The 19,716-nt window shown below is 39.6% G+C and overlaps 1 protein-coding gene and 1 long non-coding RNA gene across 3 annotated transcripts; both read right to left on the reverse strand.

Moving 5' to 3' along the window:
- Window positions 1-872: 872 nt before the first annotated feature.
- LOC141632804 (uncharacterized) lies at window positions 873-7,459 on the reverse strand. Its single transcript, XM_074445316.1, has 6 exons — window positions 7,430-7,459; window positions 2,156-2,636; window positions 1,868-1,984; window positions 1,320-1,624; window positions 1,156-1,265; window positions 873-1,035 (listed from the first exon to the last, which is right to left on the reverse strand). Exons 1-6 carry the CDS (start codon window positions 7,457-7,459, stop codon window positions 873-875), a joined length of 1,206 nt encoding a protein of 401 aa, XP_074301417.1.
- An 8,894-nt stretch (window positions 7,460-16,353) lies between these two features.
- On the reverse strand, window positions 16,354-19,207 carry LOC141633392 (uncharacterized). 2 transcript variants are annotated; one of them, XR_012538173.1, is made up of 4 exons: window positions 18,982-19,207; window positions 18,333-18,478; window positions 16,736-16,997; window positions 16,354-16,463 (listed from the first exon to the last, which is right to left on the reverse strand). It is a non-coding gene; the product is annotated as an uncharacterized LOC141633392 (long non-coding RNA). The 2 variants fall into 2 exon arrangements; XR_012538172.1 differs by having other exon boundaries at window positions 16,354-16,997; window positions 18,982-19,206.
- Window positions 19,208-19,716: the final 509 nt, after the last annotated feature.

Consider the following 19,716-nt stretch of genomic DNA (forward strand, 5'->3'; position numbering starts at 1 on the left):
CAATTACAAAATCAATACATTATTTTATAAGACGGTCTTACCTTGAGGCGAATAAAAGATGACGAACTCCTCTTCTTTTCTCCCTTTTAATTCTGCCTCTCTTACTTTTATGTGATATTATGTCTTTATGTGAAAAATAAGGTTTTTTATTAGGTCATACCATCTATTTATAGTGATAAGGTAGGTCTTATAGAGCATATTAGGAAATTACTATATTATATTATATTATATTATATTATATTATATTATATACTTATCATTATTATTATTATTATTATTATTATTTTGCTAAAAGTTAATCATTTTATTTCAAGAAGAAATAAAACTACAATTTTGCAAGAATATCACACTAGAGAACAACTCGAGAAAGAGATCCCGAGTAAACCAAGTTCTCTTTAAGAGCAAAGCTTATCAATCTTGACTCTAGACTGCCTCCTCATATACATCCTAACTGAAACTATAAACTTTACACTATCAATTATAGACTTAACAGAGTATTCCTGACTCCCAAAAATGCGTGCATTACATTCCATCCAAAGCCTATAAGTAGCAGCAGCAAGGACAGTCCTATACCAGGCAGTAGGCTAGCCAGATTTACTCCTATGATCAAAACTCCATTTCATCCCTTCCACCAAACCAGAGGTCTGAACAGCAAGCTGCTGCCAATGTTGCAGACCAGTCCAGACTGCCTAAGAAAAGGAAAAGCTGAAAAAGAGATGTTGATGAGTCTCATTTTCCTGCTTACATAGGCAGCCTCTGTTTGCCAACTGAAATCCTCTCATCTATAGATTATCCACATATGCCAGTTTTCCTTGAGCTACAAGAATAGCAATAAGCCTGTGACTAGGAACAATACTAGAGTGGGATAACACCTAATGCCAATTTTCCTGATCAGGAATCTTTAAAAGATGATCATAAACAGTAATGGTCTGGAATTTACCCCCTGTTCCCCAGAACTCCAAAAGACCTTTGGCAACCCGAATGGAGCCAGAATTGTTTAGCAAGAAGTCCCTAGCTGTTAAAAGGCCCTTCAAACTGCCAGAGAGTTGAGTTTTAGAAGTAAGAGACTAGATGCTATCAGTCTTTAAAACATAATACTGATGCTATCTAGCCCAGAGACCAACAAGAGGGACTGATAATTTCCATATCCAGTACAACAGTAGAGCAATGTTCCAAATATACACATTTTTAATGCTGGACCCTCCTTTCTTAAGAGGGGCATAGATATGAGCCCAACTTTGGAACTGAAGCTTCCTTTCCCCTTCCTAAATTCCCAAAAAAAAAAAATTCCTGCTAAGCTTAGAAATTTTTTGAAGAACAGCTTGAGGAAGCAAGATACTAGAGCACCAGTATTTTTCAATCCCAAAGATGACTGAATTGATTAGCTCAACTTTCCCAGCATAAGAAAGAGTTTTGGCAGACCAATGTTGCATTTTCTTCTGAATTTTGATTAGGAGGTTATCAAACATATTAAGAGAATATCTAGTAGTTCCAAGAGGAAATCCCAAATATTTGAAGGGGAACTCACCAACAGTAAAACCAGTTTTAGCTAGGATTTCAGCTTTGATATCGTGAGAGACACCTCCAAAAAATATACCAGTTTTCTCCATATTAGCATGTAAACCTAAGACCAAGGCAAAGTCAGTTAAAGCTTTTTGAACAGCTTTCACTAAGTGTACATCACCTCGGATAAACACCATCAAATCATCAGCAAAAATTAAATGAGTTTAGTTGAATTTGCAACACTTGGGATGGAAAAAAACTGAGTCTTGCTGGCAAAGAGTTCTCAAAGATCTGGACAATATTTCCATGCTTAGAACAAAGAGATAGGGAGAGAGGGGGTCCTCTTGCCTAAGCCCACTCTTACCAGGGAAAAATCCAGTCAAGCCTCCATTAAGTTTTAGAGAAAACAAAGTACTAGTAATACACGCAAGTATCCATTTGATAAACTGCTCAGGGAAACTAAACTCATAAAACATTCTTTCTACAAAGTGCCAATGCAAGGAATCAAAAGCTTTTCGAATATCTACCTTGATTAGGCACCTAGGAGAGAGGAGCTGTTTATTATACCCTTTAACCAATGCTTGAGATAACAAGATGTTTTCATGGATGCTTCTTCCTTTAATAAAGGCAGCCTACTCTTCACCAACAATACCAGGGAGCACTTGTTGCAGTCTAGTAGTTAAGATTTTGCTTATGGTTTTATAGAAAACTGTACAACAAGAGATAGGCCTAAAGTCCATGACACTACTAGGAGTGTCTTTCTTGGGGATAAGAGAAAGAATAGTTGAGTTAGCTAGCTTTGCCATTTTACCCGTCCTAAAAAAACTTTGAACAGCCTTACAAAAATCACTAGCAATAATACTCCAAGCTGATTTAAAAAACCCAGCAGAGAAACCATCAATCCCTGGGCTACTATTAGAGTCCATACTAAAGACAACAGCTTTAATTTCATCTGTAGTGATAGGCTGGATAAGACCAATTTTCTCCTCATCAGTAACAGTGGGGCCAGAAGAGACATTATCAAACTCTACAATATCAGCTGCACAATGCTGATAATAGTCATGAAAGGCTAACCCAACTTTGTCTAAACCTTGTTGATCAACACCATTCCTATCCTTGATGGTCCCAATAACCTGTTGATGTTGCCTTTCAGAGATTTTAGCAAAAAAATATTTAGCGTGCCAGAGTTAGATAACTGAATGTGCCTGATTTTAGCTCTTTGCTTCATCATCATCATCGTCGTCGTCGTTGTCGTCGTCGTCGTCATCATCATCATCATCATCATCATCATCATCTTCATCATTATTATTATTATGTTTTTTTTTATTATAAGGATGCGCGCAGCTTTCATTAAAAGAAAAATAAAAATTTACATGAAATTGGTGGGGAGCCGAGAAACAAGCTAGGCTCCCACACCCTTAGCAACAACAAAGCTAAGTCTAGTAAAAATGTAATCGGCCACCCGAGCCCCCGCATCCTGAGATACCGAGAATTTCTGGATTCGCTTGAACAAGGCAACGGCATCCGAACCCAGCTCTCCAAGTGATGAGAAAGAAAAGGGAAGGAAACCATAACCCGCTGCCGCACACAAATCCCCGTACTTAGCACACTTACGCTGCGCAGCATCAGCAACAACCCGGCCAAGCACAAAATCCGTCATCCCAGTCTGAGTCAAAGGAGAAGACCTTGTCAAGTCAACGCACACATCACGTCCTCTGTCCCAAGAATAAAGCAGCAAATCCGCAGGACGAAGAGAACCCCTATGCCCGTCAACCAAACCGATATCAACCTCCCTTCCCGCAGAAATACCCGATCTATAGCAGATGTCGAAGAGAGTGTCACGGACGAGGTTATGCTGATGTTTAACGCCCACAGTACCAGTACAAGAGACAGCGTGGTCCCCAAAAACATCATCAACAAAAACCCGAGAGCAAGCTGGACAGGGCCTAGAGTGTAACACCCCCATACTCCAAGTGCCTTACCAGGACCACTCAGGTATAAGGATACTACCATCTCAGTTACCCGAGGCATGATAATCATAAGACAATGAAGAAATATACTTTATTGAATAAGTTTAAGTGATTACATAATAAAACCAACTGTAAGCAAAATACAACTGTTCTCAAACTATAAACCAACCGAAAGGAACTGTCCTAATAAACACAAATGAAGACTAAAGACTCGACATGTGATGACTCCATCCCCTAGATCCCACGCGTATCCAAGATATACCGCTAAGCAACTCGCTCACCACCCCGAATGGATCACCACAGTTTTTAAAACATTTAAACGGGGTCGGTACTAATCACACAATTCAATATACATCAACAATAAGATAAACAGACACTGACTTAATGTCACACACACAACCACACCAATTCCAATAATCTCAATCACCGATCGTCCACTTTGGACCCGACCACCCCCGATGGGGGACCGTAGCCGTACCCACCAAATCCCCGCTCATCATACCGAGCGATAACCCCGTCCCATTAATGTGCACATCCCCTTCCGTGGCGGGTTCCACGAAGGGCGAAACTAGGGCGTGAAGCCACTCCCGCAAGTGACTCCACTCGGCCGAGAACGCATCTCGAGAACCATAGACAACCAATCACAATCACAACATCAACAACCATCCGAATCTATCAAAGAATGTACAATCACAATCACAGTCGTCACAATACAATTACTATATCAAACAATCAATCTCACACATCAACAATCATCCCATTATGGGACTAATACGAGTAGGAAATCCGACACGGAAAGCATAATTATCGACGGTCTCTACAATTTGTATTAAAAAGGCTCTTCTACAAAACCTCCTCCTATCATACAAACATACAAACACTACCGAATCACAATCTACACAAAACCCCCAAATCCCTAAATTAGGGTTTAACCAAATTAAAGGAAAGACAATAAAAGGGTACATAGATCTTACCCTCGACGCAAGGAACTCAACGATATAACCAACGACGAGAACTGACCTTCCAAACTCCGGGTATTGCTAATAATGCGATTAGGATGAAGAACTTGCTTGCTTTCTCTCTTAAACAGTAATTTAGGTTTTGCCAAAGTGATTTAGAATAATGACGACAAAGCTTTTATACCTTAATCGCATAATTAACAAAACCCGTAAACCCGGCTACTCGATCGAGTATCTAAGGTACTCGATCGAGTACCCCCTTACTCGATCGAGTACCCACGTTACTCGATCGAGTACCCAACAGGTCAGAAACTTTTATAGAACGCAACTCACCCTTACTCGATAGAGTAAGGCCTACTCGATAGAGTACCCAGAGACTTATAAATACGGAGTATTACAGTCTTCCCTCCTTAAAAAGAACTTCGTCCCCGAAGTTCAACCCATACTCTAAAAACAAACATACTAACTCGATCAAGACACAACAACGTGTCTAAGAACTCAAAACGAAACTCCAACCCAAACATGAACTCGTAACGCCAACTCCACTAACTATTCCTACCTCCACAACATGGCTCACGATACCGTATCTACCACATATATATATCTCACACGACACTAACTCCATTCATGACCAACTACCATCCTCTAACGCTGCTAGCTCCATAATATTATCCACTATCAAATCCAATAGCAAGACACTCATAGACATCAAACGGAATGTTACATTCTACCACCCTTAAAAGGAACTTCGTCCTCGAAGTTTACTCAGACTCATAACATCATCCTCCAACCACAACACTATATAAAATATTCTCATACTCCGAAGCATTACACTACTACCAGCACGGCCATGGCCTTTTATAAGTATCATCCATAAAACAAATCCCTCCTTTACGCTACGCTAACACTCTACTTCCAATTATATTACCGCATGCACCACCATGAAACCCTCTTTTATTGCATCCTACTCCTCTTAAGACAAATGTTACGTCCTCGTAACTCACTAATACTAAATCCTTAGCTATATTCTCTCATTATCCTCATTACCACCACATGTCAAAGATAACCGCCTATAACCTCATTTCCATAACCACTCCTATTTCTCAAGGCTCTCTTACTTCGACAGTTCCCATACTTCAAATCAATCTGCACACCCCTAACCTATACCATAAGGCTCGTAGCAAAATCACCATACTAACTCTCCATTATCACTGCAAACCAACATACCTCGCTATGTAAAGCACTTATCTTCCAGAAGCATAACTCCCGATCCACACTCGTTACGTACACTCACACTAGATCCTCAAGTTCTTTCCTTCATTACCGCAAAACTCATACACAACTTAACATGACACTATTTCCCCCAACACCCTACACTCACTGCCTCAACAAAGGATTATGAACCACCTGCATCTTTCAGGTCATTACCACACATGTTTTACGAATCACTTGCCATTACCATGTCCACTAAAGCCTTATCTAGAACAAGATCAAAATTACTGTAACAACCTCTCACAACCGCGTCTCATCAACAGAATATCATTATACCATGACAACAACGAAAACATATACAACTCTATTTCATACCATACTCTACCCTGATTCTCAAACTTAAACTGGTAAAGAAAACATCAATAACAAAAGAACTGTCTATCTCGTACAAACCGAAACTCACAGGAGCAACATCAAACAAAACAACAATCTATGTATTACTTGGTATGCACTTTCAAAACTCGTATCATAAACATCTCGCCTACTCCACCACAACCGGTGACGGCATCACAACACCGCCACCAACAGCCACACCGCAGTGCGAAAATACCCGCATCACAACACTAAATATCGTGCCCGGATCACCACCCGAGGCACAACAACCACATCGATAGACATCACAACTGCATACAACTCCCATAAACACTGACTCAGAATAACTTTTCAGACAAGAAAAACTTACTCAAATCCACTTTACTAAATCATAACACAACATATTTTATGAATTAAACAGATAATAACCTCGTGAATATCATCCCCTTACCATATCACAGATTGACATGTATCATGAATACAGACAAGCATAACTAGTCATGCCAAATCAGTCAAATTATTACCCTTTTTAAACATCATTCCATTACGTTCTCGTATCCAACATGTATTACAGAAAATTCAGATAACAACATTATAACTATCACACCATACCGCCTCTCGTGAGGTCACAACCTTACACAAACATTTATAGACATCATAGACCCATAATCACATCCAACTAGTCAATCCTGATCACGTAAGTTACCACTCGATAAGGTTACCTGTCGCCCGAGCTTAACTCATATGCCCCTCATAATATATTTTCCCGCTCGCATAACCATCAGCTCATGCCAAGTATAACCATACCATTAATATTCAACCACTAGCGCTCGCCTCATATAACCACATCTTATACTTTCTTACTAACATTCATATCAATCCGGCCTTTACAAAATCAACCTCTCTAAGACTGCTGTCTTTCTTATCTATCCTCACCCTTAACCACTAGTGACAACACCACAATACCACCACTGCTCGTATATCAAACCTCTTACACTCATATCAAAATAACACGGTTTTTCTCCTATCTTTGGTTAACATCCCAAATAACGAACATCAAACCCATCAACAAAATTACCTCAACATTATACCCAATCTTTTGTCTTATTTGTATTGTCATCCAACTCTCCACCAAATATCTCGTATCCTGCCAATACTCCACCAACTTATTACTCCCTTAATTCCTCGAAACTCATTATCAATCATGTTGTCCTGAAACTTCTATATAATCATTAACTAATATCCTCATGATAATATCATAAATCTCGACGATTCCTTACTTCTATATCACATAACTCTGGTCAACATTTTTCTCAGCTTACTTCTATCCTTCTTTTCTCTTTACACTCAACAATAACAATTAATAGCTCAACTCCTTATTCCTTCTAGCTAACGCTTTAGTGCTGCAATTACCTTTTTGTTGCTCCAACACTCAAATTCCATTATTTTCTACCGACATCATCTCACTCTTTCTTACCATGGATCTTCTCTTATTATGCTATCACTCACACTTGCCACTAATCTATCCATAAAATCAACGTTCACTGTCCAAACAATTGCATCTCCTTTGTACCTCTCTAGAAATCAGAATTCATTTAATACCGTTAATTTCCCAAGGAAATCCCACAGTGGTTTCACCTCTTAATAAACCAAAATCTCCCCAAACTCCCTCACTGTCTACAAATCCACCTCGCGACATGTCTCCACAAAGTTCACTATATACCCCTCTTCTCAACCCCTTTAAAACGAACTTTCACTATGTATATTCTTAACCCACACGACTCCTAACCATCCCCCTCCATGATTCTTTACACATCTCAAGCTGCCACCATTTGCGTCCTTCATTTCAATCTTTTCATTCTCACGTTCCATAAACTCACACCATCCCTTGCCCACCTTCATTTACTTTTACATTACCCAACATACAAACATATCGCTCATCTCATCTCACAAAACATGCTCTATGTCTCAATAAACCATACCAATCTTCCTTTTCTTTTTCCACTATTTATCACAACACATATAACTTATGTCCTCCCACCGAACTCCTACTCACCACAGGTGTCACTCACTTCACCATAAGATTGGGTAACTTACGTATCAAGACCAACATACATGTAAAACAATGCATAAAGAAGCAAAATAACATCTTTGAATTTAACATAATATGCAACGAAGTCAAAAGGGTAAGCATATGACCCAAAACAGGGGTCACTAGATCGAGTACAGGCCACTCGATCGAGTAAGAGACTTACTCGATCGAGTAGGTGAAGATCAGAAGCACGTAAAACAAATCACCAGGGCCACTCGATCGAGTAACTAACGTACTCGATCGAGTGCCCCCTTACTCGATCGAGTACCAAGGATACTCGATCGAGTACCCCAATTCTCAAGACATCCAGTTTTCGTAAAACAGTCATAACTCACTCATTTCTTGGTCGTTTTGGGCGTGTGACCTATCGTTAGAATCGTAAAAGGACAAGCTATCACCTCCAATTGGAATCACATCAAAATCATTTATGAATCTCAAGTTATAACAGTTTAAAGACAACTTTGCTGTAATCAGATGACGTAACTATTTGATTTTTACTTCCAAACAGCTTAAACAACAACCAAGCAAACAAAACCAGTCCAAAACTCATAAAACCAGTATTCATAATCATATGTTACTATTTTCAAAAGCCAAGCAACAACATTCATCATGCACATAGCTTATCTTACTTGCCAATTATGACTTACCCACATGTTTTTATTCTATCACTTTTCGTAAACAAAATCACAAATACATGACATCAAGTCCCCTATTCACATGTTACTACCACGATGATTCATCTTTTTCCACTAATTCATCCATCATACCACATATTTATCCACCATATTCGTTCAACATATTCACTTAGCACATGTTCAATTCACACTCCCAACCTTCTGTACTTTTACTCAACACGACAACAACCACATGTATACTTACACATCGCTTTATATATATATAGACAAAACACTTTTCCTTACATAATTATAACATGCCAAATTACATGTATCAATCCTTATACTTTCATGCTTTACAATCAACCAACATACAATTCACGTCATCATCATCTTTCAATTCAGATCCCCCATCCTCCACATGCATGCATCCATCAATTCATACAACATACTACTACATAGATACACACAACACACAATAAGCACATAACGATCCCGACACATATCCCATGGTGACCGGTTCAAAATTGTAGGGCGAGTTCGCGACTTTAGGACGTCTCCCAAGTCTTTGCATTAGCTCCTACAACCTTTACCCCGGGTTCATTTTAATTGACCCCCTAGATTCATTAGATTCATTGGTTACAGGTTTCAGGATCGTCTCTCTGATACCATTTGTAACACCCCCATACTCCAAGTGCCTTACCAGGACCACTCAGGTATAAGGATACTACCATCTCGGTTACCCGAGGCATGATAATCATAAGACAATGAAGAAACATACTTTATTGAATAAGTTTAAGTGATTACATAATAAAACCAATCGTAAGCAAAATACAACTGTTCTCAAACTATAAACCAACCGAAAGGAACTGTCCTAATAAACACAAATGGAAGACTAAAGACTCGACATGTGATGACTCCATCCCCGCTAGATCCCACGCGTATCCAAGATATACCGCTTAAGCAAATCGCTCACCACCCCCGAATGGATCACCACAGTTTTAAAACATTTAAACGGGGTCAGTACTAATCACACAATTCAATATACATCAACAATAAGATAAACAGACAAAATAATCGTCACACACACAACCACACCAATTCCAATAATCTCAATCACCGACTGTCCACTGGACCAGCCCCGCCATGGGGGACCGCACCGTACCCACCAAATCCCCGCTCATCATACCGAGCGATAACCCTGTCCCATTAATGTGCACATCCCCTTCCGTGGCGGGTTCCATGAAGGGCGAAACTAGGGCGTGAAGTCACTCCCGCAAGTGACTCCACTCAGCCGAGAACGCATCTCGAGAACCATAGATAACCAATCACAATCACAACATCAACAACCATCTGAATCTATCAACAATGTACAATCACAATCACAGCCGTCACAATACAATTACTATATCAAACAATCAATCTCACACATCAACAATCATCCCATTATGAGACTAATACCGAGTAGGAAATCCTACCCGAAAGCATAATTATCGAGACGGTCTCTACAAATTTGTATTAAAAAGGCTCTTCTACAAAACCTCCTCCTATCATACAAACATACAAACACTACCGAATCACAATCTACACAAAAACCCCCAAATCCCTAAATTAGGGTTTAACCAAATTAAAGGAAAGACAATAAAAAGGGTACATAGATCTTACCCTCGACGCAAGGAACTCAACGATATAACCAACGACGAGAACTGACCTTCCAAACTCCGGGTATTGCTAATAATGCGATTAGGATGAAGAACTTGCTTGCTTTCTCTCTTAAACAGTAATTTAGGTTTTGCCAAAGTGATTTAGAATAATGACGACAAAGCTTTCATACCTTAATCGCATAATTAACAAAACCCGAGAAAACTCCCCGTAAAACCCGGCTACTCGATCGAGTATCTAAGGTACTCGATCGAGTACCCCCTTACTCGATCGAGTACCCACGTTACTCGATCGAGTACCCAACAGGTCAGAAACTTTTATAGAACGCAACTCACCCTTACTCGACAGAGTAAGGCCTACTCGATAGAGTACCCAGAGACTTATAAATACGGAGTATTACATAGAGACCGTGAATAACGGAACACCCAGACGATACCCAAGCACACTACGGTAAGTCCTCCCATTCATAGTCTGACCCAACTCCGAGATAGGAACCGCACGCAACCAATCAGAGGAGTGGGAACCCTGCTAAGACTGCCACAAAGCAAGCTAGCGAGGTGTCAAAGAGAAAACAGACTCTGAGGCCGCAGCAACCGTCGCGAAATAAATGTCTACCAATTTCTTCATAAGTTTGGGGGCAGCAATTTCACTAGGATTACCTAAGATACCAAAGCCTGTAATCGCAGTAAAACCCTGCGCGGCATCATCAAAAGCAGGGCCATCAGCTACAATACTAGAAGGACCGAGTAGTTTAGCCTGCATATCAGCAGACTGCAAACGGGACGCAATAAAAGCATAATGTAAAACATCCCCTACCGCATAGACACCAAGACCACTAAGATGAAAGGGGAAAGTAGCAAGGCGCCACTGCCAATCCCCAAAACCCGGACCAGGCGCGGTGACGATGCGTTCCAAGCTGGAATGAAGAGCAGCAACAAAAGGGAGATGGATGGACCCAAAACACTAGGGGAGCAAGTACGAAGGGAGAAATAGAGCTTAGAAATACCAGTACAAGCTCGAAGTAGAAGTAACTCACATTGCGGGTCCTTAATCCTCGCAATCAAGTCCATTAGCTCAATGGTCTTAGTTACTCTCCTCGCCACAATCTCACTGCCAAAACCAGGGCAAGTACTAACAGGTCCACCCAAAACTGTAACGCCCCGCACGGGCCGAGCAATAGAAGGGGGGAAAACCCCAGGGAGCCGACTCTGAGGATCCTTAACAGGCCAAAAGACCTCCGTCTTGGAGACATTAAGGTGCAGACCAAAACGGGGGCCATCCTCCATAATCAAATCCAAGACCTTTCCCACCTCCAAAGTATCCCTCACAATGGTGCCATCATCCAAGTACCATGCCTGCATAGTGAGGTCAAAAGTGTCCCGGATTTTGCATACTAAGGGATGCAAAAACAAAGCGAAAAGCAACGGCCCCAAAGGATCACCCTGCTGGACACCCTGACAAGACCACAAACAATGCTCCCTATAAAAAAGATGGGTAGGCTTGGAATAACAAAACTCCACCCAACGGGAAAGAACCGGGCAACGTCGGCGGACTTCCTGAAGCATGGTCGTACGATCAACAAGGTTGAAAGCATTCTGGAAATCAACCAGCAACATGGAAAGTCCCACCTCAGCACCCCGAGCCTCTATGAGCCGATTCAAGGCATGCAAGATAGCCTCTCCTCCACCGGACACACCCACCCTAAACTGTAAACCAGCAAAGTAAGATGACAAAGAAGGACCCACCATAAAAGCACCAACCTTAGAGACAAGCCATCTCCGGACAGTGCCAACAGTAATAGGATGGACCCCACCACCTGGTTTAACAAGCGACGTGAGAGAAGCGCTGGCAATGTACTCACCCAAAACAAGAGGGCACCGACCCTCAAGAAATAGATTAACCACCCTAGTAATAGAAGTGATCAACTCATTAGAGACAGCCACAACAGCGCCACTCAAACAATCCATAAGGTGCTGGGCACGAAAACCATCCTTCCCACAAGAAGTACCACGAGTGAAACTCCGAATCACATCCAAAACCACTGACTCAGAGGCAACCAGAGGATGAAGATCCCCAGATAAAGGAGGCAATGAAGGAGGTGGGGCGACATGATGCTTCTCATGCAAGGCCACAAGAGTGGCATCGGAGTAGGGGGCGACTACATAGGAAGAAAGCACCCGAACAGCAGCAGTATAGTGACCATCAGAAATCTTCCGCCGACATTGACGGAGGTTAAGCTCACCCAAATCCAGATCCTCCTCCACATGAAACAAAGAAGGGCCCTCATCAAAACACTCCTGCAACAGCTACAAACACCCCCCCCCCCCCCCCACCCCCCTCCAGGTACCCCCCAAGCAAGGATAGCCCTATCAATACTTTCCTCCTGACGCTGGCGCCGAATAGCAGTCCTACACTCAACATTACTCTGAGGAGCGAAAGTCCTAAGCAGATACAGTGGCAAAACAAGTAAACGAATCCAGCGGGAGAGATCACTACGGGAATCAGCCACATCATCCAGAGCTCCTTTCAAAGCCCAAGCAAACCCAAGACGACACTTAGGAGGAATAGACTTTACAGTGCGGAGGCCCAAACAGTAAACGATCAAGAGAAGATATAGACCACTGAACAAGCTCAACACCATCATAAGAAGAAACCGAAGTAGAGGGAGCTAAAGGTCTCGAAATACCATAAATATGAAAACTGTAGAGGCCATCAACACGCTCCGGAGCCAACACAATTTCACCCCGACTATGTCAACATCTAGCACGAGTGGTACGGGTCATAAAACACACCTCACACAACCAGAGCCCCATCCATCTCAAAACACTCTCGTCATTAGAATTAACAGTCAAACTATCGGTAAGAGTCTGACGCGTAAGTTCCAACGCACCATTCTGGCAATGTCGGTCCTGAAAATGTTTTTGCCAAGCAGCCTTAGTAAGGCCCTTACCAAAACCATCCCGACACGCATGAAGACTCGAAAAAGGACAATGAAACCGCACAAGTTCAGGCGTGACGGAAGAACCCCTCCTCCTACCTGCACGAGAACCAATATAGCCACCAAGAAGATAGCCGAGATGTGCGGGCAGGGCAGCAAGCATAGGTAAGTGACCGGAGCTCCGGCGAACCCACAAGCATCACACACCAAAACCCACGGCAAAAAACGGCCCTAAACACGAACAAACCCCAACCACAAACACTCACGGCAATGCGCTGCCACTGAACCACCACGGTCAGGCCACAGGACAGCAGCAAATGCCGACAAGGCTACCAGCAGAAAAGTGCAGCAGTACACTGACCGGAAAACCCAAAAAAAAACAAAAAAAAGGGAGAAATGGAAAACCAACCGGCAGCAGTAGAGTAACGTGCAACAGTACACCAGCGACGGGAGGGTAGTATCTAGCCGGCAGAAAACCTCACTCCGACAAGATCAAAGGGCCACAACCACCACTAACCCAAACCGAAGTCGAAAACCCGAAAACCCGAGATCGCATTCCCGCAAATGAACAACACAGTCAAATCCGATGAACGTCGCCGGAGATAGTTGGTTGTTTGTTGATGGTAAGGACGACCTAGACTAACAGGAACAGACGACCGAACCCTAAAACTGAAACAAAAAGAAAGAGAAGAAAACCCTAAACGCTCTAATAGAAAACCAACAGTGAAGAAAGCCCTAAACAAGACAAAGACGACGGCGTCGTGAGGATGCCGACGGTGAAGGAAGGTCGGCGGCGACGTGAGGTGGCCGTCCAGCAAGGTGATCGAAGCAGCGAAGATGATGATCGCAAAACGCAAATCGCTCTCCCTGTCTCTCTCTCAAAAAAATTCTTATTATTATTATTATTATTATTATTATTATTATTATTATTATTATTATTATTATTATTATTATTATTATTATTATTATTATTATTACTATTACTATTACTATTACTATTACTATTACTATTATTATTATTATTATTATTATTATTATTATTATTATTATTTTTAGTAGTAGTAGTAGTATCAGTATTAGTATTAATATATTATATGTATATAATATGCCCTATTACACGCCTTATGCCAAAATCCCGACTCATTCATTATTTTATTATTTTATTCCGTCTTACAACATAACTATTTAATTAATTAATATAATAAAACATATTTTGAGATTAATTTATAAATCACAAAATGACATTTCCATCGTTGACTAACTATTGACCAAGTCCTAAAATACGGGGTATTAAAGTCTTCTCTCCTTAAAAAGAACTTCGTCTACGAAGTTCACCCACACTTAAAGATACTCCACATAATATTACACTTACACGCTATCAACATACCTACTACCAATTTCACACTGCAAAATAAAAGACAACTAAAATGGTAGTACTACACCAACTACAATTAATTTGTACAATAAAATGGCAGTGAGATACATAGTGTAATAAAGGATAAGGAATATAATAGGCAGACGAGGCGGAGGCATGTTAAGAAATAAGAGAAAGAAGGAGGATGAGTAGAAAAATGGGAGGCTGATGACAGGGAGAGAAATGAGAGAGGAGGGTAAGGAATAAAGAATGGGGCGAAGGGTGAGGAGGCAACAACAACATGAAGAGGACTACAAGGAAGGATATGAAGGAGGAGAATGAAGAAGCGGGGAAGGATAAATTGAAGGAAGATGGGGAGTAGGGGAAGAGAGTTGGAAAAATGAGAGGGGGTTAAGACGGTGGGGGCAAGAATAAAGGGAGAGGGGATGGGAGGACCGGGAAAGTGAAATGGAAAAATGATTAGAAATGGAAGGTGGCGTTGGCTACACTATTATTGAGGAGAAATGGGACAATAGTATTTGATGGTTTCATGCCATGAAATACCCTTAATATTGCTTTTACAAATATTAGCAGTGGGCAATTAGAACCTACACATCCAAGCAACACTGTTATTTCATAACAATAATCCATCCTGTTGGTGGTCTGCAATAATCACTCTATCCTATTAATAATCCCAATTAAATCCAACATAAGCACCATACATTCTAATAACAAACCAACTGATATTTTTTTGAAGTTTATGATGGAATATTTAATAGTTTTTGCACAACCTAGCTGGTATATGTGAAGTTTATGTGTAATATTTTCAAGTGATGAATCAAGAACTTGGTTTATTTGATACACATAAACTTCAAAAAATATCAGCTGGTTCGTTATTAGAAGGTATGGTGTTTAGGTTGGATTTAATTGAGATTATTGATAGGATGGAGTGATTATTGCAGAACACCAATAGGATGGATTATTGTTATGAAATAACCCTACAAATTAAACAAAAAAAATCGTGATATTGATGAATAACTATAAATGGGATCACGGGATTGAGGAGAGGTTTAATTGTTTGATGATATGATAATAATAATTACAGAGTTACATTAACCTAAATTAATTCATATTCAGAACATGAAAACTCAACAAACCATTGGCTCAATACCACCGCTATCCCAAAGTTAAACCTTTACATAAATATAAACATCTTAAATGCTCATATTAGAATAAACGAAGCTATGCAACAAGGAACCAAATTAGGGCAAATACACACAAATAATCCGTATAAGCAAATACCACTACTACAAAATAAAGCTATTGCAACACCATGTAAATGTTGCAAAATGTCTTATAAATGTTGCATTATAGATTAGGCAACACTTTTAAAAGTGCTGCCTAAAGCTCCGTTGCAATAGCTAATGCAACACTTAATGCAACACTTTATCACCAAAGGCAACACTTTATCTAAGTGTTGCACCTACTTTTAGTATGCAACACTTTTTTCTAGCAACACTATTTTTTAGGAATTGCAACACTTTCCTTGTTCAAAATGCAACATTTTCTAAATCATCTGCAACATTGTTTATTAAGTAAAGCAACATTTTCGCCAAATAGATGCAACACCTTTGTTGTCGATAACGCAACATTTTTCTATAGACAATGCAACACATCTGTAAGAAGCCAATATTTTTATTCCAAAAACCGTAAATACACGTTTTGTTTTAAGAAGTTTGGATTATTTAAACTAACAATAACAATAGCGTCATATTACAAATTGCAACCTCAAGCACAAATACTATCCTACAACTTGAGGTATAATAGCATTGTACAACCGCCTCAAAGTTGTAGAGCTCTTACACAAAGTTGTTGAGCTATTTTACAAGTTATTGAGCTATTTTATGAAGTTATTGAGCTTAATAATTGTTCTGTTAAGCTCAATAACTTTGTACCATAGCTCGATAATTTTGTTAATAGAGCTCGACGGCTTTGTAACAACGCTCAATTACATTGAATAAGTGTATATACAACCAGTTGTATAATCCATTAATTGAACCTCAAGTACAGTAAAGAGTCTAAGGCGCGTTTTGATTTTAACTTGATCCTTGTAATGAGCACCTACGACTTGCCCAACACGCTTGTTAGCATCCTGGATTCTCATTTCTGGCCGACTAGATTCACCGCAGCTGAAATGATCAAATTCCCTTTTAATATAGATTTGAAATGCTTTCATATACAGTAGTCCCACGAAGCTTGAGTAAGAACCTCGATTCCTAATCCGTCATAGACCAAAGCCAAACACTTCTATCTATATATAGCTGCAAAAAAAAAAAAAAAACTAATGGTTAACATTCTCAGCAGCCAACATAGAACACGTACAAAAATCATCTAGCATCGGACCCAAATCTATCAGTTAAGATGAAAGAAGCAACAAGGTGCATTCTCCATCCATGATGACACCTTTGTTTATTGCAGCATATCAACATTTAAAATTTCAGGTTACAAATGTTCTCATAGTGTGTCAATATCCGCATCAATCCAGCAATTGAATTCTTTTTATGCTTTAATGTTGGCTCAAAGTTAATTAGCAATCATTCTACCCATAATATCAAGTGACAATATTTCCAAACAGAACACGAGGCGAGCTTGTTCTTTTGAAATAATATCTTACAACAAATTTAAGCTTTTACCTAAATAAAAGTCTAGAGAAATAAGGATTGGTTAGTAGTGTGTAAAAGGATTCCAAAGCAGTTTAAGTATTCACACATTCTGATTTTAGACCAAATTTCAATTTTATTATTCTGATTTTGAACCCAATGACCATCAAATCAAGATCCTAGGACTGGTTTTGACAGGAGCAGGCCTTGTTGAAAATCTTGTAATAATTTTGCTTTTATAAGCATATACACACACATATGTATAAGAAAGATGGATACTCGTATATATATAAACACAAGCAATTTAATTAATCTTTGTATACCTTTTCTTTAAACAATATTTGTAGTATCCAGCAAAATCAAATTGCAAAATACAGCTTGAATTGTTTTGTATAGAGGGCGGATCTGAAACAGTTTCAATGGAGGGACGGAGTAGTGCAGTTTAATACTGCATCTGATTCGTGAGATATGCTCTATATTCCATTTTCGTCATATTCATTAGAACTGCCCCATTTCCATTTAGAGCATGTTTTTGTTATAATATCCTCCTACTTCATTTATGAGACCCACCACCCCACTGACAATCCAAATCCTTGTACATAAGTAAAAGGGGCATTTCTAAAGAATCGGAGGGAGTAGCAGATTGTAGTAGTGTAGAGTTGATCACAAAGACTAAACAAATACAATCAATCAAAGCCATAAAACAACACTTGGACTTGTCACAAAAAAGTTAAACTCAAACTAGTTTATCGTCAATAATGATTCGCACACAAGGAGATGATCAATCAGTTATTTACTTATTTTAATGAAACTAGTGAAACTGGACATAAACTTTTTCCTTCTCTTTAAAATACCACATTCCAATGCTGAAACAAGTTCAGGTAACTTATTGCTCAAAGAACTGAGATTGAAGTACTTTGCTAATAACATTATAACATAGAAATTAAAGTCATTTATGAAACAGAATATACAGCCTTGAGGAACATTAGCACTTACAGTTACAGCCGTGTGACATCTTCCAACTTTGTTAAATTGTTGAAATATGTAATTCAAGTCAATCGCCTACTATCCAATGACCCTTTCTTGCTGCAAGTTTAGGATGTATGCCATGTTCTCATTTTCCTTCAAATGATCAATATCTCCTGTTTTAGAGGCTATGACTCAGCAATAAAATTGCATGTACCAAAGTGTAGTTTATTTCAAACGAAATAAATATTAGATTGTTCAGCCATGTTATCCAGAATGTAACTAAGTTGTGACCAATATGAAAATAGAATGAAATGTAAATCACAAAACAGTAAAGTAAGGAATCATTACCAAGGGTTTTAATACCAAATATTAACAAAATCGAATTCAATTTATACCTAGCATGAGAACAGAAAAAGTATAAAGTGACGATAAAAAGTAATCACGATGGTGTCAGTGCTGGGTTGGCGGTAGGTAATTGTCGGTGGTGTGAGGGTAGCGTTAGAGGAATACCTAGATCCCCAATTTTCGCAAACCCCAATTCACATATTATCTACTATAGCATCCATCATCAATTATCAAACAAGTAAGACAAAAAATTAGATATAGACTACGAAAATAAGACTCGTGTAAACAAATATCACCAAAACCAAGTAAGAAACTAGAGTTTAACTCATACCTTAACGAAAAACGTAGGAACAATCAAAGTGGGGGGATTGCGGGTGGCTAGCAAGCCGACGACAACCAGAAGAAGGTAGTTTGAATGTTTGATGAAGATGATGGATTGATGGGCAGCGTCAAGCGAATGGTTGGATGAAGATGATGAACGGAGGGAGAGAGGAGGTGATATCGGTCTTTTTTTTCGTTTTCTTTTGTATCTCAGTGAAATAGGTGCAATACGAAACGTGTCCTAAAGGCGACAAATGCGTCAATTAGTCAATGGGGTCAAGTCATTTCGGGTCAGTGATACATTTGGATCGGATCAGATCGGGCCAAGCTTGCTCATCGGATGAATTTCGAGTGACTTGTTGTTCGGGTAATTTTGGATTGAGCCGGTCATATTGGGTCACTTTTGGGTCTTGATTCAGTCTTATTGGGTCAGGTCAACTTTGTCAACTCTAAGTGTACCTACTCACTTTTGGGTCTTAATTCAGTCTTATTGGGTGGGTCACCATTTTGTCAAGTCTAAGTGTACCTACTTGGCAAGTAATTTATGCAACCGACTATATTGAAGAATGCAACATATATATGAAAATGTTGCATTCGTGACTATAAAAAGCAACACTTTTATTTAAATGATGCTTTATATTAGTTTTTGCAACATTTTTAGGTAAAGTGTTGCACACATGAAACCTCTTTCTTGAATTGCAACACATTTATAAAATGTTGCATACAAAATGTTGCAATAGATCTC

This window comes from Silene latifolia, chromosome Y (assembly GCF_048544455.1).
Source record: "Silene latifolia isolate original U9 population chromosome Y, ASM4854445v1, whole genome shotgun sequence".
Taxonomy (NCBI): Eukaryota; Viridiplantae; Streptophyta; class Magnoliopsida; order Caryophyllales; family Caryophyllaceae; genus Silene; species Silene latifolia.